Genomic DNA, 27,553 nt, shown 5'->3' on the forward strand with positions numbered 1-27,553 from the left:
GCCTGGCCCTCATCCAGCTGCGGGTCTCTCCCATCAAATCGGACAACCTCACTCGAGCTTGCGGTCTCATCCGGGAGGCAGCGAGGAAAGGAGCCAAGCTCATTTCTCTCCCGGTGAGTATGGCCGCCCTGCCTCTGGGCGTGAGGAGCCGGCCTGGCAGCTGCATGTGCCCTCAGGCACCAGGGTCCAGTCAGGTCCTCTGGCCACCCCGTGCTCCGTGGGTGTTTGCGAGACCGTCCTAGCAAGAGTCTTCGTGGTCAGATAGGCGAAGATGGACCGGCACGGTGGTAGCTCTCAGCAGCAGTCGTAGTTATTTTAATTTGTTTTGCTTCCAGGGTTGTCCCTGGAGCTTGGTGTCTGCACTGTGAATCCACTGCTCCTGCCTTTTCCCCCATTTTGTTGCCCTTGCTGTTATTGTCATTGTTGTCATTGCTGTTGGACAGGACTGAGAGATGGAGAGAGGAGAGAAAGACAGAGAGGGGGAGAGACAGACAGACACCTGCAGACCTGCTTCACCGCCTGGGAAGCGACTCCCCTGCAGGTGGGGAGCCGGGGGCTCGAACCGGGATCCTTATGCCGGTCCCTGCGCTTTGCACCACGTGCGCTTAACCTGCTTCACTACTGCCTGGCCCCCTCATTATTACTATTATTATTATCTAATATTTATTTATTCCCTTTTGTTGCCCTTGTAGTAGTTATTATTATTGTTGTTATTGATGTCATCGTTGTTGGATGGGACAGAGAGAAATGGAGAGAGGAGGGGAAGACAGAGAGGGGGAGAGAAAGACAGACACCTGCAGACCTGCTTCACCTCCTGGGAAGCGAGACCCCCCTGCAGGTGGGGAGCTGGGGCTCAAACCCGGATCCTTATGCCGGGCCTTGCGCTTTGCGCCACCTGTCATTATTATTTTTATTGTGGAGTGAAATAAGGGCTTTGCATATGCATGAGACTGTCAGATGACCCCCTTCTTGGCCCACTTTATTTTTCCCACCAATGAAGGGGGAAGAAAGTCTTTTTGTGTAACCATTCTGCTGTCTCCTCAGTCCCGGCCCAGGTTTTTAAAATCACGTTTGTTCAGAGGGAGGAACTAACCTAAAGCCAGAGTATTAAGTGCACCTGAAACTGACTTTCATTCCTCGTCTGATTAAGTTTTGTTGTTTTTTAAATTGCCATCAGTGTTATCACTGGAGCTGCAAGATGAATCGACCACTCCCTGCGACCACCCCTCTGCCTCCCCCCTTATTTTGAAGGTTAGAGAACTTGAGAAGGATGGGTGGGGGCAGAGAAAAAGAGAGACACCTGCAGCCCCGCCTCACCTCTCTGAGCCTCCCCCACACAGATGGGGGCTGCGGGCTTGAACCCCGGCCGGCCCTGAGTGCGGTAACGTGTGCTCAGCCCCGCCTGATGAAGATTCGCTTCTCTACTATCGGGCAGAGACAGGAACATTGACGGGGAAGGCGGAGAGGAAGAGAGAGCCTGCAGCCCCGACCCTGATGCGGGTCCCCGCGCCCAGCACGCCGCGTGCGGAGCCGGTGCGGTGCGCCAGGGCCCGAGGCTGCCTGTCGGGGACTCAGCTGCTTGAGCGAGCGCCTTGCACCGAGCCAGGCCTCCTGGCTCCCTCGTGGGTGAACTCCTGCGGCTCAAGGCCTCAGCTTTCCCTGCGAGCTGGTCGCCCTCGGCCCTGGGTTTCCCGACTCGGGGCCCGGCGCCCCAGTTCTCTCCCGAGTCGCGGTGCACCGGCCGCCGGCTGCCGCAGACAGACATGCCGGGGGCGGCTGCCTCCAAGGACAGTGCAGAAGGCAGCTTGCGAACAGCCGAGCTCATAGGGGACACGGGGCCGGGCGGTGGCGCACCTGGTTGAGCGGATTCACTACAGGGCACAAGGACCCGGGTTCAAGCCCGGTCCCCACCTGCAGGGGGAAGGAAGCTTCACGAGGGGTGAAGCAGGGCTGCAGGCGTCTCCCTGTCTCTCTCCCTCTCTAGCTCCCCCTTCCCTCGCGATTTCTGGCTGTCTCTATCCAATAAGTAAAGATAATGATGTGGCCCGGGAGGTGGCACAGTGGATAAAGCATTGGATTCTTAACCACGAGGTCCCGAGTTCGATCCCCGGCAGCACATGTACCAGAGTGATGTCTGGTTCTCTCCTCCTATCTTTCTCATGAATAAATCAATTCTTAAAAAAAAAAAGTAAAGATAATCATAAAAATCTCTCGGGTTAAAAGACAGATAAAAAGCATATTAGTGTCTGGTTTTTAGAGTTGCTGGGGTCTTTCAGACACAAGCCTCACTGCATAGCGTGATTAAGTTCATGTAAACAGGAGCCTGAGGGTTTATCCAGCTACAGCTCATGAGTAACCTGAGCGGTGGCGGAGCCCAGGCGCCTGTCGGGGAGGCGCTGTCTCGCGCCAAGGGGAGCCGGCCTGGTGGCACCTGCCCCAGCAGCTGCCGAGCCCTGCAGGCGGCCGTGGGCCAGGCCTGGCTGCTTTTACCTCCTTCCGCTTCTTCAAGCAGATCTGCGGGAAGCGCTGTGTCTCCACACAAGGAGACTTGAAAACGGGCCCGTGTTTGAGGGCGGGCCGCACTCACCTCCCCTCTGCCCCTCACCAAGAGTGTTTCACCTGTCCCTCCTCACCTCCCCTCTGCCCCTCACCTGTCCCTCCTCACCTCCCCTCTGCCCCTCACCTGTCCCTCCTCACCTCCCCTCTGCCCCTCACCTGTCCTTCCTCACCAGGAGTGCTTCAACTGTCCGTATGGCACCGACTACTTCCCTGCGTACGCGGAGCAGATCCCTGGGGAATCCACACACAAGCTTTCCGAAGTAGCAAAGGAGTGCGGCATCTACCTCGTCGGAGGTGACTTCCTCCCCTCACGTATAAGAGTGACCTGAATGGGATCCGGGTGGTGGCAGCGGGTTAAGCACAGGTGGCGCAAAGCGCAAGGGCCTGCATAAGGATCCCGGTTCGAGCCCCCGGCTCCCCACCTGCAGGGGAGTCGCTTCACAGGCGGTGAAGCAGGTCTGCAGGTGTCTGTCTTTCTCTCCCCTCTCTGTCTTCCCCTCCTCTCTCCATGTCTCTCTGTCCTAACAGCGATGACACCAATGACTACAACAATAAAACAAGGGCAACACGAGGAAATAAATAAATATAAAAAAAGAAAGGAATGGCCTGAATGTTGAAGAGACTTCAGTTACTTTTGCTGTTACAGTGACATTGTGGAATACCATTCAGTCATTGAAAAAATATTTTATTTCTTTAAAAGGATTTTTATTATTTATTCATGAGAGAGAGAGAACCAGACGTCACTGTGGTGTATGTGCTGCCAGGTGTTGAGCTCGGGACCTCATGCTGGAGAGTCCAGTGCTTTATGCACTGCGCCGCCTCGCAGGCAGCATGAGGCAGCTTGTCAGCCCTCCACTCGCTCTGCTGCTTGTCAGCTTTCCTGGCATCTCTTGCACAGGGAGCCAGCGAGACCTTTAGTGGAGACGCCCAGAGCTGAGACAGATGCTTGGCGGCAGGGAGTGTCGGGGGCTGCGTCTCCTGTGCCCCCCAGGAGGCGGTGTCGAGCGACTAAGCGGGGTGTGCAGAGTTCACCGGGTGGCGTCTTCGTTTTATACAGGGCCGTGGCGGACGTGGTTGAGGACTGCAGCCTGCGTCTGGCGGGGCGGCAGGGGTGGAGAGCTGCAGGCTCGGAGACACTCAGAGGGCTGGGGTCTCCCTGTCGTGCCTTTCGGTCCCTCTGGGGCCTCGGCTCCTCCGGCTTCGCCCCAGAGCAGAGCGCGTCCCGAGGGCCAGGCCAGCGGGAAGCGAGGACTGGAGACCAGTTCCTGCCCAGTTTCGGCTGCAAACTCTTCTGGGAGCAGCTCTGCTCCTTGCCCCGGGGCCGCGCGCCACACCGTCCAAGGCCGGACCTTTGGAGGCCCAGGCTCACATGCTGAGGCACATCAAGTCACTGTCGTGTTACAGACTATTGACCCCTCGATCTGCCCTGGGGCTCATATCTATTCATATTTTGGAAACAGTTTTGTTAGATTTTTTAAATATTTATTTACTCCTTTTCGTTGCCCTAGTTGTCTTATTGTAGGTATTATTGTCGTCGTCGTGGGATAGGACAGAGAGAAATGGAGAGAGGAGGAAAGACAGAGGGGGAGAGACAGACAGACACCTGCAGACCTGCTTCTCCGCTTATGAAGTGACTCCCCTGCAGGTGGGGAGCCGGGGGCTCGAACCGGGATCCTTAGGCCGGTCCTTGCGCTTGGCGTCAGTTTTGTTATTTTAAAACCTGCCTTTGGCCTCTGACCTCATCATGTGTAGCCTCCATTCTGCTTTTCTCTGAAAGACCGTATTCAAAAAGAAAAAGGCGAGTAAGAGACCAAACTAACCTTGCAGCTGGGTGGCGGTTCCTCAAGGTTTTGTGGAGCTGTGATGAAGCCTTTGCTGACGGCTTTCCATCTCCCTCTCCCTCTCCCTCTCCTTCCCTCTCTCTCTCTCTCTCTCTCTCTCTCTCTCTCTGGAAGGCTCCATCCCCGAGAAAGACGCCGGGAAGCTGTATAACACCTGTGCCGTGTTCGGGCCCGATGGCAGGCTGCTGGTGACCCACAGAAAGGTTCGTGGCCTTCGAGTGAGCTGAGTCGTCCCACACAGTCGCCCCCGACTGCCGCCGCGGTTCTGCGCGGGTCCTGCTGGCGTCTGCTGAGGTCACCCGGGGCAGGGTGTCCCACAGGCCGTGTCACCCTGTCACTGCTGTGCTGGATGTTCCACGTGCTTGCTTGTGTGATGGAGCTCGCGTGGGTGGTTCTCAGCTAGAGACTGCGTGAAAAGAAAGAGACTCACTGGGGAGGATTCTGGCACGAGTGAACACACTCGTTTACTGGGGGGAGGGTTGGGTTGATCTAGAAGGCTCCACAAGAACTTCTTAAAGGTCAGCATGCCCCTCTGGCAGGGGCTGGTATGCCAAGAGTTGATACATGAAGATCAGTACAGTTGGTCTCCTGATGCAGGCATTTGATTCCCCAAAGGCACGTGAGAGAAGCACAGTGGCTGAACCAGTAAGGTGAGACAGAGAAGGAGGGACAAGGCTTCAACGACAGCAAAAGGGCCCCAGGAAATAAGGTCTTGAGGGTGTTAGGAGTGTGTGACAGGATGTGCTCTTCCTTTGTGATCAAAAGGTGAAGTGATCATCAAAAAGTGAGGTGGAATGTGTGAGCTTTGAGCGAGTGCAACCATTTGGCTGACAGCCGGGAGGTAGGCTGGTTGTGAAGCGGGAGTCTTACAGAGGAGCTGAGTCTGATAGACTTTTGTCTCTTGGCTCATCTCTATGGAGAGAGGCTAACAAGAGAGGTGTGTTTCAGACCTCCATCGGTGAGGATGGGGGGAGCTTCCCTAAGCTCTACCAGACTTCCACACAGTCCCACATTTGTGTCATTGCTGAGGGGAGGGAGGCGTGAGAGAACCAGCATCGCTGTGCACGTGTGGTGAACTGGACTCGGGCCCAAAGCCTTCCCCGTGATGCCGCCCCCAGGCTGCGGAACCCTGGGCCTGAGCGTCACGTGTCCCCAGGAGATGCCCGCAGGCCGTGTCACCCTGTCACTTCTGTTCAGGCCTGCACACCTGACGGCTATTCACCTGTTCTGCTGGAATAAACCTTGGTGACGTCAGATCAGGATCCAGAAACCTGCTTTGTAAATTCACAGAACTGATTTATCTTTATTTATTTATCTTGGATAAATGCAGAGAAATTGAGGGGGAGTGGGGAGACAGAGAAAGAGAGAGACACCTACAGCCCTGCTGCATCACTTATGAAGCTCTTCCCCTGCAGGTGGGGACTGGGGGCTTGAACCTGGGTCCTTGTGCGCTGTGATGGGAGCACCTTTAACCAGGTGCGCCACTGCCCGGCCCCCACACTGATTTCTTTTTTGTCTCTGTTTTTTGATCTGTGTGCTTACTGATGACAGAGGCACAGAGAGAAAGAGACATACGCACCCACTCACAGAGACCAGAGCACTACTCACCTCTGGCTTATGCTGGGGACTAATTTCTCTTTTCTTTAATTTATCTTTATTCATTATATAGAGACACCCAGAAATCAAGAGGGGAGGGGGAGACAGAGAAGGAGAGAGACAGACAGACACCTGCAGCCCTGCTTCACCACCCACAAAGCTTCCCCCCTGCAGGTGGGGACCAGGGGCTCGAACCCGGGTCCTTACGCACTGTAGCGTGTGCTCGGCCAGGTGCGCCCCCACTCGGCCCTCGTAACTAATTTTGGTTATTGCTGGGGCTCCTGTGAATCCACTGCGCCTGGAGGCTATATTTTCCCTTTTGTTGCCCATGTTGTTTGATCGTTGTTGTAGTTGTTACTGTTATTGATGTCATTGTTGTTGGATAGGACAGAGAGAAATGGAGAGAGGAGGGGAAGACAGGGGGAGAGAAAGACAGACACCCGCAGACCTGCTTCACCGCCTGTGAAGCGACTCCCCTGCAGGTGGGGAGCCGGGGGCTCGAACCAGGATCCTCACGCCGGTCCCTGCGCTTTGCGCCACCTGCGCTTAACCTGCTGCGCCACCGCCCGCCTTCCCTTGGGATTTTCATTTCTAATTTGCTGATTCACTGTGGAAATAGTTTTCTTTCTTTTCTTTTCCTCCTCCACCTTCTCCTCCTTGTCCTGTTTTGTAGGTAAGCGACAGGGGGGCAGAGAGAAGGGGCTGGGTGGCCGTGCACCTGGTTGAGCTTACACATTACCCTGTGCGAGGGCCCGGGTTCAAGCCCCCTGGTCCCCATCTGCGGAGGGAAAGCTTTGGGAGTGGTGAAGCAGGGCTGCAGGTGTCTGTCTCTCTTCCCTCTAAGATTTCTCTGTCCTGTCAAATAAATAAATAAATCAAAGGTGAAGGGAGAGAGGGGCAGAGAGCGCCGTCACTTCTTTCGGAACCTGGCCTCCGCTTTGCCGTGTGAAGGAGAAAGTCGTCAGCCGTACAGCATCACCTGTTAGCACATGTCCCCCCCGTTCCTTGTGCGCGAGTTCATTTTGAGGAGATGCCGGTAAATGTTGGGGTAGGTTGTGGGACTGTCGAGCCGAGCTGCGAACACTCCTCATTCTCGAGCCATCAAAACACTCAGTCGCTGACGCGGGGACCCCGAGCTAGACACCAGGTGACCCACTCCACCGTTTGCCCTGCAGATCCACCTGTTTGACATCAACGTCCCTGGGAAGATCACCTTTCAGGAATCGCAAACACTGAGTCCCGGTGATAGCTTCTCCACGTTTGATACTCGTGCGTACCGGGTCCGCCCGCCTCTCTCAGCAGCTCTGGGAAAAGAGGGCCGGGGACAGCTCGCTGCCCTTTCCTCCGGCCTCTTTCCCGCTTCTCCAGTCGGGCCGACAAGGCAGCAGGGCAGCGAGCTCGAAAGGGAGCTGGGTGGGAGGAGCAAGGCATGGCGGGCCCCGACTTTTCCCTTTGGCCGCAGCTTTTGTCCAGAGTACCCATGGTAGGCTGTGACTGAACCCTCCCCTCACCAGACACGCAGCTAGGATGCGTGCTTGGCAGATGTGTCCTTAGTAGAGACGCGGTGGCCGTGCCCACCCCCGGCCCCGTGCACCCGGTCAGCACGTTGCGATCCTGAAATCGTGAGGCCCGAGCCGCCGGCGCTGGAGGCGGTTAACTCTCCCTCTCCCTTTGTGCCTTTTCTGTTCGGAAACTAGCTTACTGCAGAGTGGGCCTGGGCATCTGCTACGACATCCGCTTCGCAGAGCTGGCCCAAGTCTACGCCCAGAGAGGTGAGGCAGCAGCCCTCTCCTCTCCCTCTCCCTCTCCCTCTCCCTCTCCACCTCGTCCCGGTCCCTCAGCCTCCTGTGCCCGGGGACCCCGGGGACTGAGCCGGCGTCTTCCTCACTGATTCGAGGGCTAGCAGGAGGGAGGGACAGAAGCAGGGCGTCCCCCTGGTACGTGTGCAGCCGGGGACTGAGCTAGAGACTGGTGCCCGGGGTCCAGCCTTTCCGTCGACTGCGCATCTTTACGCTTTGGTCACCGTGGCTGAGGAACCAGGGAGGACTTAGTGGGGTGCTTTTCCCCGGCATCCACTCCTTCTCCTTCCCTCTCTGGGGCCTTTTCTCCCTCAGGTTGCAAGCTGTTGGTGTACCCTGGAGCTTTTAATCTGACCACGGGGCCAGCCCACTGGGAGCTGCTTCAGCGAGGCCGGTGAGAGCATTTTCAGCAGGACTGCATGTCAGTGTTTCTGTGTGCAAGGCTGTATTTTTTTTCTAGAGATTTTATTTATTCATTCCTGAGAAAGATAAGAAGAGAGAGAGAAAGAACCAGACATCACTCTGGTGCATGTGCTGCTGGGGATTGAACTCAGGACCTCATGCTTGAGAGTTTAATGCTTTATCCACTGCACCACCTCCCCAGACCACTGTTTTTTTAGCATGTGTATGGATAGTTTTATTTCAGAAGCATTAACAATACTTGAATAATAGTATGCACATGTAAGTAATCTTTTACCGGATTTCTATACAATTTTTACTCATGATTTAATAATGATTGTAAGAGAATAGAGGTACTATTCCACCAAGTTCCCACCACCAGAGCTCCCTGTCCCATCCCCTCCATTGGAAGCTTCCCTGTTCTTTATCCCTCTGGGAGTCTGGACCCAAATTCTCTACGGGGAGCAGGAGGTGGGAGCTCTGGCTTCTGTCATTGCTTCTCCGCTGGACATGGGTGTTGGCAGGTGGACCCACACCCCCAGCCTGTGTCTGTCTGTCCCTAGTGGGGCAGGGCTCTGGGGAGGGGGGGCTCCAGGACACATGGTGAGGGCGTCTGCCGGGGAGAGCAGAGTGATGTCACGGAAGCATCTGTAACTTGGTGGCTGAAAGGCCGTGAGATGTAAAGCAGGACAAATCGTGTAATAAACACGAACCCAAAGACAGGAATAGAGCAGATGAAATTGGGGGTCTTCATGGAAGAAGCCAGGAAGTCTATTTTAGGTGTGTTCCAAAGGGCTTATGGCTTGAGTAGTTTTTGCCTGAGCCCGACAGGTACCATGCAGGTGATTAAAGTGTTGTCTGTGGAGACGGTGTCAGAGTTGAGACTAGGGCTAGAAAGCCGGATCAGGACAGAGAGCAGCTCTCAGACATGAGGACAGTATCGAGACACCTTAGACTGCGACCCCATGGTCCGCCCGGGGCCCGCATGTCAGCACCCTGACCTCTGCTCCCAGCGTGGCGGTGTCCCCCGGCGGCTAGTCGGGGCCGCGGGCCCCACCGAGGGCAGGCTCAGGCGGTCGCTGCTGTCCTTGTTGTCTTAGGCCTTCATTGCCGTGAGCTGGCTCTGCCAGGCGGAGGGAGGATGGGGAAGACGCAGCAGCCGCAGCTTCGTTCAGTGTGGGGGTGGTGGGGGTGGGGGTGGGGGTGGAGACCCAGCCGGAGCAGACGCCCCGCGAGCTGTCCTGCTGGTGGCAGGAAGATGTCCTGGGGGGGGGGAGGACGGCTCAGCTTCGGGGCGCCCCGCGTCCGACAGGCCTAGCCTGTCCTCGCTGTGGAGACGGGCCTGCACATCTGGGCTGGGAGATGTTGCGGGTCTGTAATGCGTGACTCACAGCCTCTGTCCGTCCACCAACCGCAGGGCCGTCGATAACCAGGTGTACGTGGCCACAGCATCGCAGGCTCGGGACGAGAAAGCCTCTTACGTAGCCTGGGGCCATAGCACCGTGGTGTCTCCTTGGTGAGTTGGCTGAGTGAGGACAGGCTCACCAGGGCTGGAGAGAAACTGGGCTGGTGGCTGACGGCCCCAGACCCGCCCTGCCCTCCTCGCCTCCCTCCCCCCACCACGCGCCTGCCAGGCCTCGACTGTCCTTTCAAAATGTATGTTTTATGAAAGAGAGAGCACACGTGACGAGAGGTCTGCTCCGCTCTGGCACATCTGCTGCCTGGAATCGAGCCTGGGACCTCAGGCCTGCAAGTCCTGTGCTCTACAGCTGAGGTAGCTCCTGGGCCCAGTTCACACATTCCCCTCTCTCTAATAAATTTCATCACCTTTTATTTACTTATTGGATAGAGACAGCCAGAAATCGAGAGAGATGGGGGAGAGAGGGAGAGAGAGACACCTGCAGCCCTGCTTCACCACTCGCAAAGCTTTCCCCCTGCAGGTGGGGTTGGGGGCTTGAACCCAGGTCCTTGTGCCCTGTGACATGTGCGCTCAACCAGGTGCGCCACCGCCTGGCCCCTCAGTTTGTACATGTCTCTGAGAGAAGCTGCCACTTGGAAACCATACAAGAAAGAAATTGTCCTGCACTCCTGACTGACCTTTGCCACCTTCAGAGTCTCTTTCTCGTCTTTCCCAGGGCCCTGCTGATAGTGCTGTGGGGGATTGAACCTGGAACCTGGAGCCTCAGAGCCTCGGCCAGAGTGTCCTTATATAACTAACCATTATGCCACCTACCCCCACCCTCCAGCCTCAGTTTCTGAGTGACTTTCCTCACCAGTTAGACCAGGCAGTAGTGGCGGGCGGGTGGGGTTTTAGTCAAGAGATCCTGCTCTCTTCATTTTGCTTGAAATATAAACTGAGTGACTGAGGCAGGAGTGAGTCACAGGGTGAGCCCTTGGCCCCTGTGCAGTGATGGGGCAGAGTGGGCGGGCGGGCTCAGAGGGCAGAGCGGAGCCCACTCAGGCAGGAACTGCCGCGTCCTGTACGCGTTAGCAAACGTGTCTTCTGTTCTGCACAGCACTTCCACACACATCATCTTCACCCGCACACACAGGGCTGACCCCCAGATCACAGTGATACACTGACATTCACAGGAACCGGCACTCGTGTGCGGGCGATGGGACGTGGCGCCTGGAACCCAGGGCTGGTGGCGATGCAGACTTCCTGCTGGCTGTAGATGGCTGTGTCGCCAGCTCTTCATGCTTCAGCCCAGCTGCCCTTTGGGGGCCCTTTGCTGTCCTAGAGCTTGCTGGCAGCTTTTCCTACGGAGTCCCCGCAGTGGGTCGGGAACTGGAGACTCCAGACTCCTCGCACCTTATGCCAGAGACTGTGCCTGGGAAGGCAGGACGGGCGCGGAGCCCTGCCAGCTTTCCTTTATCGGGGGAGGCCTGGTTTACAGTCGCAGGGGGACACGGTCGGTCGCTGGTCCACAGGTCACATCTCAGTTTCCCCGCAACTCCCCACTGGGTCCGCCTGTCGGGTTCCCATCTTGTTAGCAACCTCACTTCCTCCCCCCTGGCCTGTAGAGGGCGAGGAAGAGAGTAAGATTGCAGCTCAGACAGCAGCAGAGCCGCTTATTCTCCCCCGAATCTTTTTCAGGGGGGAGGTCCTGGCCAAAGCTGACGCGGAAGAAATGATTGTGTACGCAGACATAGGTAAGGAGCCCGCAGTGTCTGCGTCTCCTTGCTCTGAGGTCAGGTTTTGTAGTTCCAAAGTGTCTGTCACCTGGAAGGACTGCTTAGCACCCCCCCCCATCCCCGCAATTTATTCTGGGTTCTTTGGGACAAGTCCTGGGGGACTTTTACCTTGGTTTGATTTGGTGGTGGGGGGGTTGAAATCGACCTTTTGCCCAGTGCTAGCCAGATGTGTGCTAGACAAGACTTGTATTGTTGAGCTACTTGCTTGGGCTGGTTGCTTTTTTATATTTATTTATTTAGTTAGTTAGTTTGCCTCCAGGGTTACTGCTGGGGCTCGGTGCACCACGAATCCACTGCTCCTGGGGGCTAGTTTTTGCCTTTTGTTGCCATTGTTCTTATTGTTGTTGTTATTGCTGTGGCCGTTGGATAGGACAGAGAGAAATGGAGAGAGGAGGGGAAGACAGAGAGGGGCAGAGAAAGACAGACACCTGCAGACCTGCTTCACCGCCTGGGAAGCGACTCCCCTGCAGGTGGGGAGCCGGGGTTCTTGAACCGGTCCTTGTGCTTTGTGCCACCTGCACTTAACCTGCTACACTACCACCTGGCCCCGTTTTTTAATTTTTTATTAGTGATTTAATGATTAATAAGACTGTAAGCTAACAGGTACAACTCCACACAGTTCCCACCACCAGAGCTCCGTGTCCCCTCCCCTCCACTGGAAGCTTCCCTGTTCTTTATCCCTCTGGGAGCAGGGACCCAGATTCTTTATGGGGAGCAGAAGGTGGGAGCTCTGGCTTCTGTCACTGCTTCTCCGCTGGACATGGGCATTGGCGGGTTGATTTTTTTAAATATAATTTTTGTTTATAAAAAGGAAACAAGACCATAGGGTAGGAGGGGTACAACTCCACACAATTCCCACCACCAGAGCTCCGTATCCCATCCTCTCCCCTGATAGCTTTCCCACTCTCTATCCCTCTGGGAGCATGGACCCAGGGTCATTGTGGGATGCGGAAGGTGGAAGGTCTGGCTTCTGTCATTGCTTCCCCGCTGAACATGGGAGTTGACAGGTGGATCCATACTCCCAGTCTGCCTCTCTCTTTCCCTAGTGGACAGGAATCTGGGGAAGCGGAGCTCCAGGACACATTGGTGGGGTTGTCTGTCCAGGACACACTGGTGGGGAAGTCAGGTTGACATCATGTTAGCATCTGGGACCTGGTGGCTGAAAGAGTTAACATATAAAGCCAAACAAGTTTTGAACCTAAAGACTGGAATATTGCAGATCAAGATTTGGGTGTCTCCATTTTATATATAGTAGGCCTATTTTAGTTTTGTAGATTGTTAGTAGGCCTATTTTAGTTGGTTTTATATTGTTTGTGGGTGAAAGGGAAAACCCCCTTAGTGAGGGGTTACATCTTATATACACTTGTCTGTTTTTTTGCAGACCTGAAGAAGTTGACAGAAGTACGCCAGCAAATACCTATTTACAGCCAGAAGCGCTCAGACCTCTATGCAGTAGAAGCAAAACAACCCTGAAGTCAACATTTCCAAGTGTCGTGACAGGAAGCCGATTCTGCAGCCTGACTCCGTATTGAACTCTCTCTAGTCACTGAGGCTTAATCACTGGGTTTTGGTGCCAGCACTGTGAATGCGCCCCCCCCCCCCATTTTATCATATAGGCCAGAGAGATTGAGAGGGGAGCGGGAAATAGGGAGGGAGAGAGGAAGAGACCCCTCTTCTGCAACCCTGCTTCACGAAGCTTCTTCCCGGCAGGTGGGGAGCGGGGGCTTGAACCCGGTGCTTAGAGCCCCAGCCCCTCTCAAGTTTTCGATGGAGATTTCTTCTACTGTGGCTCACTGCCATCTGTGGGCTTTTCCCTTTTTGCTTCCGGACAGGGTGAGATGCAGGGAAAGGGGGCGACACCACCTTTGCACCTGAGCACACCTGCGGTGTGAAGTCTGCGTGCGGGTCTGGGGTCTCGGGCGTGGTGGGGTGCTCTGTGCCAGCGGGCTGGCTCCGCCAACTAGCGCTCCCTTCCTGGGCGCCCTGCTGAGTGCATGCTGCTGTTGATAGCAGAGGCTGAGGCTGGCGCTGAAGGGCGGGCAGGAGGGGAAAGGCGCTTCTCTCAGGCCTCACTCAGCAGGTGCCCCCCCCCCCCAGGGTTTCCGCAGATGGACTTTATCACAGACCACTTCTGCTGAAGTTGGCGTTCATCACATGAGAGCTTGTCCGATAGCATTCTTTCCCCAGCAGTCAGCAGCTAGAGCTTTGGGTGGTGACAGCTCCGGGGAGGAGGGGAGGCAGGCGATGGATAGATGGCAGCCCCACCCTTTCTGGGCTCTTCAGCCCTGTAGGCCTGGGGGGAGGGCGGCAGGTGAGGAAGGAGCCTTCTCCCCAGACAGGCCCTCCCAGAGCCGGTTGTCAAGGCAACTGTAGTAGGAATCTGCAAGCGATTTCCTTGGTGGCATCTAAGCGGCTTCTTTTTTCCTTTTCTCCTCAGTAATGCTTTCTCTTCTCCGGTCCCTTTACATAACAGAATGATGATGATGAGCTTCTGCCCGTCATATCCCGTATCAGATTGGCACGTGCATGGCACCAGCCGTTTGAGGAAAGGACCTGGTTCCATAGTGGCAGTTGCCAACGTCTGTTGTGCAAGTAGTTCCAGCAGGGCCAAGTTCAGGTTGTCAAGGTGACACCTGCAGAGCTGGGAGTGGGTATCCTGAACAGCTTTTAGGGGCTACTGCATCAGTCAGCCTTCGCGCAGCACTGTGGTCCTATGCATTAATTCTTACTCTTGGAAAATAAACATTTGAAAAAAACACGAGTGCTTTTCTTCAGCTGTAAGAGCAATGGCATCAGGGTTGTGCTTGGGCTTCACTCCTGGGGACTCTTTCTTGACAGGAGGGAGGAGGCACCAGTCTCGCAGGCACTGTTCCCCTTGCTAATTCTCCTTGTGGTGCCCCGTTGGCAGGAAGACCAGCCCCTGCTTCTCCCCTTTTCCTTTTTACTACTTCTTCTAGCGTTTGCCCTTCTTCCGTAGCCAGTTAACAGCGTCAGGTTGAGCCTGATGTCAAGTTTCGAGACCTCCTTTGAATCTGGAGAGGTGGCAGTCGTTGACTATGTGGGTCATAGTCTGTCTGGAGCCGCAGGGGCAGTTCGGGTCGTCTCTGGCTCCCCAGCGATGGAACATAGCGGCGCACCGGCCATGGCCTGTTCGATAGCGATTGAGGAGGGCCCGATCATAACGTGCTAGGTCAAAGCCGGGTTGACGCTTGCAGGGGTCTGTGATGAGGTGTTTGTTCTTGACCTCAGCTGACTGCCAACTCTGTTTCCAAGAGTCTGGAACAGAGAAGTTCAGTGTAGGCGTAGGGGACCAGATTGGGTGACGAGACGTCAAGCGTTGGACAGGGTGGGCGAAGATATCCGCGTATATTGGCAGGTCCGGTCGAGCGTAGACGTGGGAAATGAACTTAGATGATGCCGCATCCCGACGAATATCTGGCGGGGCGATGTTGCTGAGAACTGGCAGCCATGGAACCGGGGTGGAACGGATGGTTCCAGAAATGATCCTCATGGAGGAATATAATTTGGAATCGACCAAGTGGACATGGGGGCTACGGAACCATCCTGGGGCACAGTATTCTGCAGTGGAATAGCATAATGCCAGAGAGGATGATCGCAGTGTGGAAGCGCTCGCGCCCCATGAGGAGCTGGCCAGTCTTGCAATGATGTGATTCCTCGCGCCCACCTTTGCTGCAGTTTTTATGAGATGTTCGTGAAATGACAGGGTGCGATCGAGAGTGACGCCAAGATAGACTGGCTGGGCTTCATGCCGGATTCTCGTATCGCCAAGCTGCACATTAAACTCACGCGAGGCCGAGGCATGGTGTAGATGGAAAACAGATGATACCGTTTTTGCAGTGCTAGGGATTAGTCGCCATTTTTTACAGTCATCAGATATCAGAGACATGTCTTTCGTGTTTCCTCGAGGATGTCGAACTTGGATGCCTGAGTTGCACAGCAGATGTCATCGGCGTAGATGAACTTCCTTGAAGAAGTTTCTGGGAGGTCATTGATGTAAATATTAAATAGCGTAGGAGCCAGAACAGAGCCCTGGGGGAGGCCACTTGAGACAAGTCTCCACCTGCTAGACTTGTCACCCAGATGCACCCGGAATCTTCTGTTTTGGAGAAGAAACGATATAGTGTTGGCCACCCATGGAGGCAGGCATCTTGAGATCTTGACCAGGAGACCACGGTGCCAGACCGTGTCATAGGCTGCTGTGAGATCAACAAAGACAGCACCCGTCTTTAAATTTCCCACGAGTGGTCATCCCACTTCCGGTTATCTTGTCCATCTCCAAAACTCTCTCCCTTTACACTGTCTGAACTGGAAGACGCTTTGAAGAGGGTTAAACCGGGAACGGCTGCTGGCTATGATAACATCACCCCAGAACTCATTCTTAACCTGGGTCCTGCGGCAAAGAAGTGGCTCGCTTCATTCCTGTCCCACATCTTGGAATCTGAGTCTATGCCCAAAGTTTGGCGTCGTGCGAAGATAATAGCGGTTTTGAAACCAAAGAAAGACCCAACACTGGCCGCCAGCTATAGACCAATTTCTCTCCTCTCCGTGTGTGACAAACTCCTTGAGAGGCTGCTTCTGTCACATATTTCTCCTCTTACAGAGAAATTCCTATCACCCGCCCAGGCTGGTTTCCGCCCAGGAAGATCTACCTGCGAACAAGCCCTGGCCCTCTCAACTTACATTGAAAATGGATTCCTTTCTACTGATCCTACCAATCTCTCCATGTGGCCAGCTCGACCCTGGGCCCTTCCAGGTGTGTCCCACCAGATCACGCGTCTCCCAGCTCCGAGTGTAGTTCTTACTCTTAATTCATTAATACTAAACATGACTTTCAGTGTGCCGGCCTCTGGGCTTCTAAATCTGTTCTTAAGTGTTATAAATGACTTATTTTTTCCTCCAGGGTTATTGCTGGGGTTCGGTGTCTGCACTGGAGGCCATTTTCCCCTTTTGTTACCCCCGTCTTCTCGTTTGTCTTTGCTGTCGTTGTTGGATAGGACAGAGAGAAATCAAGAGAGGAAAGATAGACACCTACAGACTTGCTTCACCACTTGTGAGGTGACCCCCCTGCAGGTAGGTGGGGAGCTGGGGGCTCCTTCCTCGGGTCCTTGCGCTTGGCACCACACAAGCTCATCAGTCTGGCACGAGCAGTGCTGGGGATCAAACTCAGGACCTCATGCTCTCAACCCCAAGCTGCACACTCCATTACTGGGTGGCGGCTCTCACACTGCCGCTCTGGCCTCGGTCATGCCTGGTCCTCCCCGAGCAGGCGCTCCACCATCGCTACCGGGTTACACTCCTCCTCGCGGGCTGCCCGGTTTGCTGTTTTGGATTCCCTTGTCTTAGGGCCCGTGGTCAATGCCTTCTTTTAGTTGATTATTGGATAGAGACAGAACAATTGAGAGGGGAGGGGGAAGACAGACACCTACAGCCCTGCCTCACCACTCACACAGCCTTCCCCCGGCAGGTGGGGACCAGGGGCTTGAACCTGGGTCCTTGTGCACTGTAGTGTGTGCGCTTAACCAGGTACGCCACCGCCTGGCCCCACACCAGTGCCTCGTTCTCTGGCTGGAGGACACTTGCTGTCCACCCAGGAGTTCCCCGTGTCAAGATCTCTGAATCTCACCTGCGGTGTAACAACTTGCCGTGTCTGTACCTTTCACAGCTAAGAATCCATAAGGATGATGATGATTATGATCTACTCAACACAACAATTAATGAATAAACGGTGTCTATTTATACTTAAAAAAGAATAGATAGAAAACTTGAATGTAATATTTATTTGGTGAATTTACATATGAGGTCACTTACAAAAGAAAAGCTACAGACGCAGTTTTCAGTGCAGTTTCCAATGTTTTGGGAACAGGCGAGGGTTGGAATGCAAGTCAATGGCACATGCTTCAGTTTCCTGTACGCGTTTTTCCGCCCCACCCGCAGAGGGGAGGGGGCGAGATAGGAGCAGACAGCACTGTCGCGTAAACATAGCCATGCAAATAAAGACTTTTGTAGAGATGTGAACCGCTTCTGTGTTCGGGGCTGTCGTGGAGGTGCATCATTGGCTAACTAAAACGACAGCGCCCAAATTTTGCCATTACCTAAGTCACCTTGAGTTATGTTAACAGCTCTCACTCCTTACAGGCTCTCTGGCTATTTCCCAGACTGACTATGAAGGGAGTGATTCCTAATAGCTTCTCAAAAGAGCATTTGTAGACAAAATCTTTTTGGTTTCAGTAAAGTGCCCTTTTAAGAAGGGTAAAAGGCTGCTTTACTCCCATCGAGTGGAAACTTAATATATATTTCAGTCAAGACGGTAACAAGTGCTCTTTTATTACATTCTCGTTTAAATAGACCCTCCCACCCAATACCAAGACATAACTTCTCTCCCATCCGATAAACAGGCAGAAGAATGGCTTCTAAGAGGGACAGCTGGGGAAGAAACTACGAAGTGACTGCTCAGGGGAGGTAAGGAGAACAAGCTAGCTTGTCGCAGTACCCAGCAGGGAGGACCAAGGCCAGCTCTGGACGCTGGGGCCCTGCCCGTGTCCTCACGGAGCAGCGGCTGCTGCCTTAGGAAACTCCGCTCCCGGCCCCGGTACCTGGCCTCTCGGAACCTGCAGCCCTACTGCCTGGTGGAAGCGCAGCTGCTGTAAATGTGCCCACGGCTGCCCCACAGCTCTGAGGAGGACACCGGGGGTAGTGGTATCCGTTAAGAAGAGAGCCCCAAAATTACAAATACGTCCGCTTCGCCGTACCTCTTGCCTGGTCCACTCTCCAGCCAAACTCCACCTCCTAGCACATGCATTAATTGGCATGTTTTGCTTCTGCAGAATTCACTGCATGAAAACTTGAAGATGAATGATGCCTTGAGCTGAAGCAGGTCGGAGGCTTAACTGAGTCTAAAATTGTGCGGAGTGACAGGCACCGTGCACGGCGGGCGGTCTGAAGCATCTCAGTTTTGCTCCCTTCAAAACAAAATTCCCTTTGAGCTTTAGTTTCCTTGAAAACAATTTAGGAAGGATTAATTGAATCTAACAGAAACCTATTTTACAGCACCTACTGTTTAATCAGAAAGCCAACGTGCTGTAAAATACATCATACACGCAAAGACAAAGTTATCTAGAATGTAAGCATCCCTCCCCTCAGGGGGAAAAAAAAGCCAAATTAACAAATCAAGGTTTTTATTTGCATGGCCAATTATCATTTGTACTCTTTGTAACTTCTGCTTAAATATCCCTTTAGCAGGTTCGAAGCTTTTTTACACAGGAATTAAAAGCCGTGAAACTGCAAACTCGCGCGTCAACAGCCACTCCCACAACACCTAAACACGAAAACGGACATGACGAAGGACAACAGCATCAACAGAACACGGAGGTCCACCATTCAACACGGTTTGAGTGCCTTTAGGGTTCAGTCGAAGAGGGTAAACTTCTTCTAAAAAGAGGGCCATTTTCCTCCCCCGTCCTTTATAATGTTGGTGGTTTCAACCCGTACTTCTTTGCGACTTCTGTCTGGGCATGGGCGGCGTCACAGAGCGAGTAGAGATGGGCCATCTCCATTTCTGACTTGGCCAGGTTAATGGCTTTGTTGAACATGTCAATGGCTTTCTCCATATTTCCTCTAAAAGGACAAAAAACTTTAAATGTCTCAAGTCAATAAAAGCCGCAGCATGTAATTAAGTCTGTGATTAATGTTTTGTGTACATTCTAAGAAAAATTCAGATTTGCATCAAAAAGATTAAGGAGCTCTATGCCCGCCCTGCTCTGGCACGAGAATATTCTGACCCAGTCTTTAAAATCTGCATGCAACTGTCAATGTAAATGGGTCAAAACCCACAAACATTTCAACAACCTACATATATATATGTATGTATGTATGTTCTGTCCATTCTGAAGCAGAGATAGAATTCCAAAAGCAACCGAGTGACAGAAAGTAAGACAATTTCTACCGGTTCCTGGCAAGAGGTATCGGCAAGATCAGTTACTTTAGCAGAGAAGATAGGCCTCTAACCTGCCTGGCCGTCAGCTTTTATACCCCAGTTCAGTAGAGGCTCAGTAGAGTACTAGTTCTGCCTCTGTCAAGATGAGAGTAAGGAACAAGGGCCTAGAGTTGGGTACTGGGCCTTGGACGGGTGTAAGGGATGCCGTGACTGCAGCTAGATGGTGTGGCAGGCTACACTGCGCTCTGGAGTGAACAGCTGTCACCTAGTAACGCGACTCGATATAAGCATTTACACAAAACAAGTCGTAAGTCAGCGAAGTCTTAGCCAATTCCCTTATCCCGGAGACAGGGACTCAGCAACAGCGCTGCATGTTGCCCATTCGGTCGGCTGTAGTAGGTTCTAGTCAAGCTCTGACTTTTCTTCCCTTTTTTGTCTCCAGGCTCACTGCTGGGCTCAGAGCCTGCGCCACCAATCCACTGCTCCCGGAGGCCATTTCCCCCCTTTTGTGGTTATTACTGTTGTTGATGTCATTCGCCGTTGGACAGGACAGAGAGACATAGAGAGAGGAGGGGAAGACAGGGAGGGGGAGAGAAAGACAGACACCTGCAGACCTGCCTCACCGCCTGGGAAGCGACTCCCCTGCAGCTGGGGAGCCGGGGGCTCGAACCGGGATCCTGACTCGGGTCCTTGTGCTTTGCGCCACCACCTGGCCCTTAAGCTCTTTTCTTTCCATTCTTCCTCTCTAAATATTTTCAGTCTCTTCTATTTAATGAGAAAATCTGACAGATTTCTGGGAGGCCTGGCTATGGACTAACAGCAAACAGCAAAGACCTTTCCCAAAACAACGGACACTGACAAACCTCTCTGAACTGCAGCTGGGACACCCAGACACCGAGGTCTCAGGCGGGTGCTGGTGTGTGTGGACGGGCCGAGAGGGGCAGCACCGCAGCCAACGGCACCGGCGCTCCCTGTGAGAGCCGAACCTCTGAGCTGTGGCCGTGGCCTGGGGGTGACAGTCTGCCGGCCTGCGGGCGTGGGGTCCCAGTACAGTAGCCGGGATCTGCCTGGCAGGTCAGCCCCCAAACTCAGGCGACATTCACAAGGCAGTTGGCAGTAGCTGAGGCCAAATGGGAAACAGTCCCGCTCCTTCAGACACAGCTGCCACAGGGCCTGAATTCAGGCTGAAATTCCACAGAGAAACCATGTCCACACACTACAGTTTCAAGCAGCTGAAGGGAAGAGTAAGGAAGAGACCCCGGCCCCACCCCCACCTAATAAACAAGTGAAACCAGTAACTCCAGCAATAGCGCCGCCTGCTGGCTCAGCACAGTGACTGCAGGCAACACGGAAACAGCAAAACACACCTCAGACAGGACTCTCCAGAAGGCAGACACACCTCAGACAGGACTCTCCAGAAGGCAGAGACACACCTGACACGACTACTCTCTAGAAGGCAGAAACATTTCAGACACGACTCTCCAGAAGGCAGAAACACTTCAGACACGACTCTCCAGAAGGCAGAAACACACTTCAGACACAACTACGACTCCAGAAGGCAAAAACACACTTCAGACACGACGACTCCAGAAGGCAGAAACACTTCAGACACAACTACTCTCCAGAAGGCAGAGACACACTTCAGACACGACGACTCCAGAAGGCAGAAACACACTTCAGACACAACTACTCTCCAGAAGGCAGAAACACACTTCAGACACAACTACTCTCCAGAAGGCAGAAACACACTTCAGACACAACTACTCTCCAGAAGGCAGAGACACACTTCAGACACGACTCTCTAGAAGGCAGAAACATTTCAGACACGACTACTCTCCAGAAGGCAGAAACACTTCAGACATGACGACTCTCCAGAAGGCAGAAAGCAGACAGGAGGACTCCAGGGGGTCTGGTCTAGAGGGCGACGAGAAGACTGCTGTGAGGCCTCTCCAAGAGCACAGCTCTGAGAAACAGACTTGAGAACTGAAAGCATTACCAATAAGGAGTTAGGAAACAGGAGGAAGAGCTCCAGACTAGAAAACAGCAAGAAGTGCAAGCAATTCATCAGGCAGGCAGGAAGCACGAGGGACAAGCTGGAGGTCCCTCTGCAGGGCGTGGACGACACCTGGAGCGCAGCACAAGCCCAGCTGTCAGGCTGCAGAAGTACATGGCTCAGGCGGAGCAAAGAATTGCCCAGACGAGAAGCCGCGATTAGCCCGCTCTTTCACTTGAAAGATGACAGAGGCAGGGTTTGCAGGAATGAAGCAAGTCATGTGAAACAGATCCCATCAAAGAGTGATAGAAATTGCTGAGGAAAAGGACAGGGTGAAGGGAACAGAGCCCACACTCAGGGAAATGATAGCGGAGTCTTTCCTCAGAATACAACTCCCTGCTCAGCTCTGGCTTGTGGTGGTGTGGGGGACTGAAGCTGGGACTTTGGAACCTCATGAGAGGCTTTTTGCATCGCTCTTTTAAAAAAGTGTTTTATTATCTTTATTTATTTATTGGATAGAAACAGCTAGAAATTGAGAGGGAAGGGGGGATAGAGAGGGAGAGAGACAGAGAGACACCTGCAGCCCTGCTTCACCACTCGTGAAGCTTTCCCCCTGCAGGTGGGGACCAGAGACTCGAACCTGGATCCTTTTAGTACTGTAACGCGCACTCACCCAGGCGCGCCACCACCGGCCCCCTTTTTGCACCACTATTATGCTATCTCCCCAAGTTGACTTTTCTAAGGTCCAGTTCAAATGCAGTATGATCACTGAGATAGGCTACTCTCCCCTAGGTTCCAGATTTTTCTGTTGATGTGACTGTGATCCTAAGCACACTGCAGGCATTTGCTTTCTTCCAGCAGGAGTAATACAGGGGAAAAACACAATAGATAACTAGAAGATCAAATTTTCCTTTCTAGTGAAAATATGCTTGAAATAAACAACCTTTATAAGTTGGAAAAATAATGAAACAAGAGTCGCCTCAAGTGGTGTAACACATTTTAAATCACTGACAGTAACGCCTGGGCTGCAAGGTGCACCTATCACCAGGCACAAGGACCTGGGCTCAAGCCTTGCTCCACAGCTGCAGGGTGGATGCTTCCTGAGCAGTGAAGCGGGTCTGCAGGTGTCTTTTTCCTCTTTTGTCTCCCTCTCCTCCCCTTCCATTTCTCTGTGTCCTGTCAAATATAATTGAAATAAAATGGCCACTGGGAGCACTGCAGTGGTGGATTCGTAGTTCTGGCACCGAGTCCCAGCAGTAACAATGGTGGCAACAGAAGAAATTCTTTTTAAAAATGACATATGTCAACAAGATAAGTATCAGTGGAGTTCCTTTAAAGCTCCAAAGAACGGACTCTGCAAATTACCTTTGCACTTAGATTCGTCCCCATGGTTTCGTATGCAAAGAACGGACTCTGCAAATTACCTCTGCACTTCGATCGTCCCCATGGTTTCATATGCAAAGAACGGACTCTGCAAATTACCTCTGCATTTGATCGTCCCCATGGTTTCATATGCAAAGAACGGACTCTGCAAATTACCTCTGCACTTCGATCGTCCCCATGGTTTCGTATGCAAAGTCGCACTTGTTGTCGATTTCAATCGCCTTGCTGATGAGCTCCAAGCCTTTATCGAGGTCTTGCTTCCACTGAAGCTGAAGCAAGCTGCAAAAGCAGAAAGATGAAATGATGGCATTCTTGCCCCAGATCGCCGGGGATGTCAGCGCATGATTCGGCATGGTTGCGTTTCTTTCCATGTTCTCTCATGTTATTTATTTACTCATTTTACCAGATGGAACCCGAGACTCTGGAGCCTCAGAGAGGAGAGTCTCTTAGCATAACCACTATGCTATCTGCCCCACCCCATGATTCATTTCTAACCTCGGTGAATTCATAATTTTAATTTATGAGGAAAGTAAGACTGCATATAACAAGCAATCAATTGTGTTATTTTCTCAATTTAGTTGGCTTTTCAGTTGACTTACTATAAATGGAGGACAATCTATACTTCCTTACATAGCTTAAATTTCTCCTTTGTATGACTTCAGTGAGATACACGCACTCACAAGGGCAGGACAAACTTATCTGACATGTTTCCCACACTGATAGAAGCACTATTTGGCAGGAACTGAAATCCTTTAATAAAATGGGAATATAGTGCAGTTACCAGTTGCTAATATAAGACCGAAAAATAAATGAACAGTAACGAACCCGCCACACCAAGAACTCTGCCAACTAATTAGCTGATACAGAAATTACTCTTTGCAGGTGATGCTACTTAGCAAAATAAGCCAAGAGGTGAAAGGTGGTTTCACTCACGTAGAATCTGGAGATCTAACTCATCTGCAAATAAAGACAAAGTGAAGCGAGCAAAATGCTTGTAAGACTTGGGAGGTGTGAGTGGGACACAGCTCCAGCAGTGGGTGTGGTGTGCAGCTATGCACCGGCGTCTGCCAAAGAGCTAGTGACACGAAGGAGAGCTCAGTGACAAGACGTGCACTGTTAGCAGGAAGAAACTGCGTCTTGTTTTCTGCAGCCGCATGAACCACAGAAATACATACCCTTTATGAACATACGTCGTGGCGTTGTCTGGCTCTAAGTCGATGCATCTATCGTACATCTCATCAGCTTTGCCGAACTGCTGCTGGTCTGTTAACGCCTGTGAGGAGACTCGTCATATTAGGTGACGGACAGACCAAGCAGTTAAGATTACTAACACATGGTTTCGTTGGAGGGAGAGTCCTACTATAGCTCCCAGAAGCTCGTTATCGTCCTTTAAATGGATGATTTAAGATCACTTCATTTTCAAACGCGTCACACTACAATTAAAAAGCGAAAGTAATTCCACCACTGAAGCCCTACTTTTCCTAAACCTGTAAGAACTCCAGAGGGTGGGTCCAGAGACAGCTGGTGTGGTAGTCTGGGAAGCTGTGCCACATGGGCTGCCCCTACGCACCCCATAAACCTTCTTTCCCAGCCTATCTGAATGAAAAGAAAGCAGGCTAGGAGTGGTGAAGCTGCACATGCATGGGGTCCCAACTCTACAAAGCAACACAGAATTTTAGGGAAGCCAAAAAATACATAAAGAGTTGTTACAGCCATTTACAAGGAAAGTGATTGGGTGGAGACAGCACAGTCTGGTTCTGCAGAGAGACTCATGCCCGAGGCCCTGAAGTCCCAGGTTCAACCCCCCGCACCACTGTAAGCCAGAGCTGAGCAGTACTTGGTAAAATAAACGAATAAATGAACACCCAATTGGAATGGTCTAATCAAGCTGCTTCTAGTGCCAGTTAAGGCCATGGCTTTCCAACAGCACAACAGAGGGACCTTCCTGAGGCTGATCAGCAGCTTCTTGGGGACGTGGGAGAACCAAGAAGGAACAAAGCTGCCTATCTGAGAAGGAGGCAGCACTGTTTTCTAATTTCCATACTGGGACTCAGCACAGGAATGCAGCTGTTGTTTTTAAGCTGAATTTGTATAATGTTATTATTGGACAGAGCCAGAGAGAGAGAGAGAGAGAGAGTGTGTGTGTGGGGAGGGCACGGGGGGAGACATAAGAGAGGGAAAGAGACAGACACCTGCAGCCCTACCAAGGTCACTACTCATGAAGCTTCCTCCCCCCCCCCGAAGGTGGGGGACAGGGATTTGAACCCTAACCCTTGTGATGTGTGTGCTTAGATAGGTATGCCCCCACCTAGTCCCTGGAATGTAGTTCTTTAAAAAGGACAGGAACTGGGGGTGGGGGTGGGATCACACTTACCTGGGCATAAAGTGCATAACCCTCAGCACACTTTGGGAACTTCTTTATAACCTCTTCAAAGCCTTTCATAGCTGCTTGAATTTGTGAAGAATTGTTCCCTGTATATGCCTGGCGGTACTGTTTTAAAAAATCAAAACCAATCTATCAGCAACTAAATAACTCATCAAATGTTAATACTGTTTGAACAGATTCTGGAAGAGAAGCACACTGACTTTATGAATGGGAGCATTTAAAAATCTGTTATCACTTTACTAAAAAGGAAAATCACGAACTCGTACCAAGATATTGTTTTTGTTCTGTAGCTAATACTATGTTCTCTGGGATTCCACCTCAACATCATTAAAAAGGAAAACTACTCTAGGAGTCAGATTGTCTACAGGGTTGACTGAAAGAACCGCACATTTCATAAGTGAGGGACTTATTTCGCCAGATTGTTAGCTTTATGTCTCTAAGTACTTAAAAAAAAAACCCAGACTATTTCATAAAAATGCTTTTGTTCTTTAAACTTGTTTACGGCAGAAAAACAATGGAACAGTATTTTTTTAAATTAATTTTTCCCTTTTGTTGCCCTTGTTTTTTATTGTTGTTTTTATTAATGTCATCGTTGGATAGGACAGAGAGAAATATAGAGAGGAGGGGAAGACAGAGAGGGGGAAAGACAGACACCTGCAGACCTGCTTCACCGCCTGTGAAGTGACCCCCCCCCCCCCCCGCAGGTGGGGACCCTGGGGCTCGAACCGGGATCCTTCGGTTGGTCCTTGCACTTTGCGCCACCTGCACTTAACCTGCTGCGCCCGACTCCCTGGAACAGTATTTTTTTAGCAGGCATAAAATCAGAGACAAACACCAGTCAGGCTGAACTTAAATAAAACAGCCAGACTAAGAAGAGCAGAACCTCAATGATCACATTCTCTCTCTCTCTCTAATATTTTTACCATTGGATAGGACCGAGAGAAATCGAAAGGGGGAGAAACCAGCAGCCCTGCTTCACCACTCGTGAAGCTTTCCCCCGCCAGGTGGGGACTGGGCTTGGGCATCACATACATTCTGTCTATCCTGTACACACAGTGGACCCTGGGGACAAGCAGATCAACAATGGGGATTTAAATGACGCTTAGGAAATACAAGAGCAAGTATAACTTACCAAGGCGAAACATTTCTGAGCTTGTGCAAGAGCAGACTCAGGTCGTAATCTGATACATTCATCAAAATCTGCCACTGCTTCTTCAACTTGATCGAGCAGTATTTTCAGCTGAGGAAAAAAGACCAGTTCAACTGCAGCCCAAACTAGGAGATGTATCATTCAAGTACACTGAGCATGTAACTGCGATTCAACGTACATTTTCGAAAACCAGTAAATTAAAGGGAGGACACAGTGTAATGATTATACAGAAAGACTTTCATGTCTGAGGCTCTTAGTCCCCAAGCTCAACCCCAGCATCGCCATAAAGAGTAGAGCAGTACTTTGGTCTCTCTCTGGATATGTTTGGTTAATGGAATGACTTTAGAAGATTTTTCAATTAAAGAAACAATAAACAGACCACTTCTGCAAGACAATTTTGGTCACTACTATGTAAAAGGTCCCCAGGACACTATAAACATTTCTGCATTTTCCACTTGAAAGCAGGCCAGGTATCAGAGGGCTGAGAGACAGCTCAATGGGCAGATCCCAAACTGCTGCATTTGAAGCCCCGGGCAGGGCCGTGACGAATGGTACTCGGGCAGCGCCATGATGGAGTGTGGTGTGCTGCGGTGTCTCTGCTCTTCTTTCTCCCTCTCCATTTTTAAAGAAATGAAAACTTGGGCTAAAGAGGCTATTATTATTTTTGATTTATCCCCCTTTTTTGCCCTTGTTTATTGTTGTAGTTACTGTTTTCGTTGTTGGATAGGACAGAGAGAAATGGAGAGAGGAGGGGAAGACAGAGAGGGGGAGAGAAAGAGAGAGAGTGTGAAGTGACCCCGCCTGCAGGTGGGGAGCCGGGGTCTCGAACCGGGATCCCTACAATAGTCCTTGTGCTTTGCAGTTACCTGCATTTAACCCGCTGAGCTACCGCCCGACTCCCTGGGGCTATTATCATCATTATTATTGCTGCCTCCAGGGCCTGCACCGTGAACGCACCGCTCCTGGAGGCTATTTTTTGCCTTTTGTTGCCCTTGTTGTTTATCTTTGTCGTTATTGCTGTTGTTGTTGGATAGGACAGAGAGAAATGGAGAGAAGAGGGGAAGACAGAGAGGGGGAGAGGGGAAGAGAGAGAGAGAGAGAGAGACAGACACCTGCAGACCTGCTTCACCGCCCGTGAAGTGAACCTCCCCGCAGGCGGGTGGCCGGGGGCTCAAACCGGGCTCCTCACGCGGGTCCTTGAGCTTGGTGCCGCGCGCTACTGCCCCGTTTTCATATACTGGTGAGTGCTACAGACATCCAAGCGCCCCAAGAATTTTCAGCTGTTCCTGGTTCTTGGC

At 52.1% G+C, this 27,553-nt stretch overlaps 2 protein-coding genes across 4 annotated transcripts in view; one reads left to right on the forward strand and one right to left on the reverse strand.

The window, feature by feature from the left end:
* NIT2 (nitrilase family member 2) overlaps window positions 1-14,107 on the forward strand; it is a 17,055-nt gene extending 2,948 nt beyond the window's left edge. The window contains exons 2-10 of one of the 2 annotated variants that reach the window (XM_060172196.1): window positions 1-113; window positions 2,733-2,853; window positions 4,515-4,603; window positions 7,172-7,265; window positions 7,694-7,768; window positions 8,111-8,189; window positions 9,612-9,710; window positions 11,292-11,347; window positions 12,771-14,107. The exon at window positions 1-113 is cut by the window's left edge and continues 6 nt beyond it. In XM_060172196.1, coding sequence (XP_060028179.1) covers window positions 1-113; window positions 2,733-2,853; window positions 4,515-4,603; window positions 7,172-7,265; window positions 7,694-7,768; window positions 8,111-8,189; window positions 9,612-9,710; window positions 11,292-11,347; window positions 12,771-12,862 — 818 coding nt within the window. In that variant the 3' untranslated portion in view covers window positions 12,863-14,107. The remainder of the gene's footprint in view (window positions 114-2,732; window positions 2,854-4,514; window positions 4,604-7,171; window positions 7,266-7,693; window positions 7,769-8,110; window positions 8,190-9,611; window positions 9,711-11,291; window positions 11,348-12,770) is intronic. The other variant, XM_060172197.1, reaches the window with a different exon arrangement.
* A 3,065-nt stretch (window positions 14,108-17,172) lies between these two features.
* The window catches only part of TOMM70 (translocase of outer mitochondrial membrane 70), a 31,481-nt gene continuing 21,100 nt past the window's right edge, over window positions 17,173-27,553 (reverse strand). For both annotated transcript variants that reach the window (XM_060172198.1, XM_060172199.1), the window contains 5 exons: window positions 26,238-26,345; window positions 25,094-25,210; window positions 23,895-23,992; window positions 22,876-22,998; window positions 17,173-19,024 (listed from right to left, as the gene is read on the reverse strand). In XM_060172198.1, the coding sequence (XP_060028181.1) occupies window positions 18,871-19,024; window positions 22,876-22,998; window positions 23,895-23,992; window positions 25,094-25,210; window positions 26,238-26,345 (600 nt within the window). In that variant the 3' untranslated portion in view covers window positions 17,173-18,870. The remainder of the gene's footprint in view (window positions 19,025-22,875; window positions 22,999-23,894; window positions 23,993-25,093; window positions 25,211-26,237; window positions 26,346-27,553) is intronic.

This window comes from Erinaceus europaeus, chromosome 14 (genome assembly GCF_950295315.1).
Source record: "Erinaceus europaeus chromosome 14, mEriEur2.1, whole genome shotgun sequence".
Lineage (NCBI taxonomy): Eukaryota > Metazoa > Chordata > Mammalia > Eulipotyphla > Erinaceidae > Erinaceus > Erinaceus europaeus.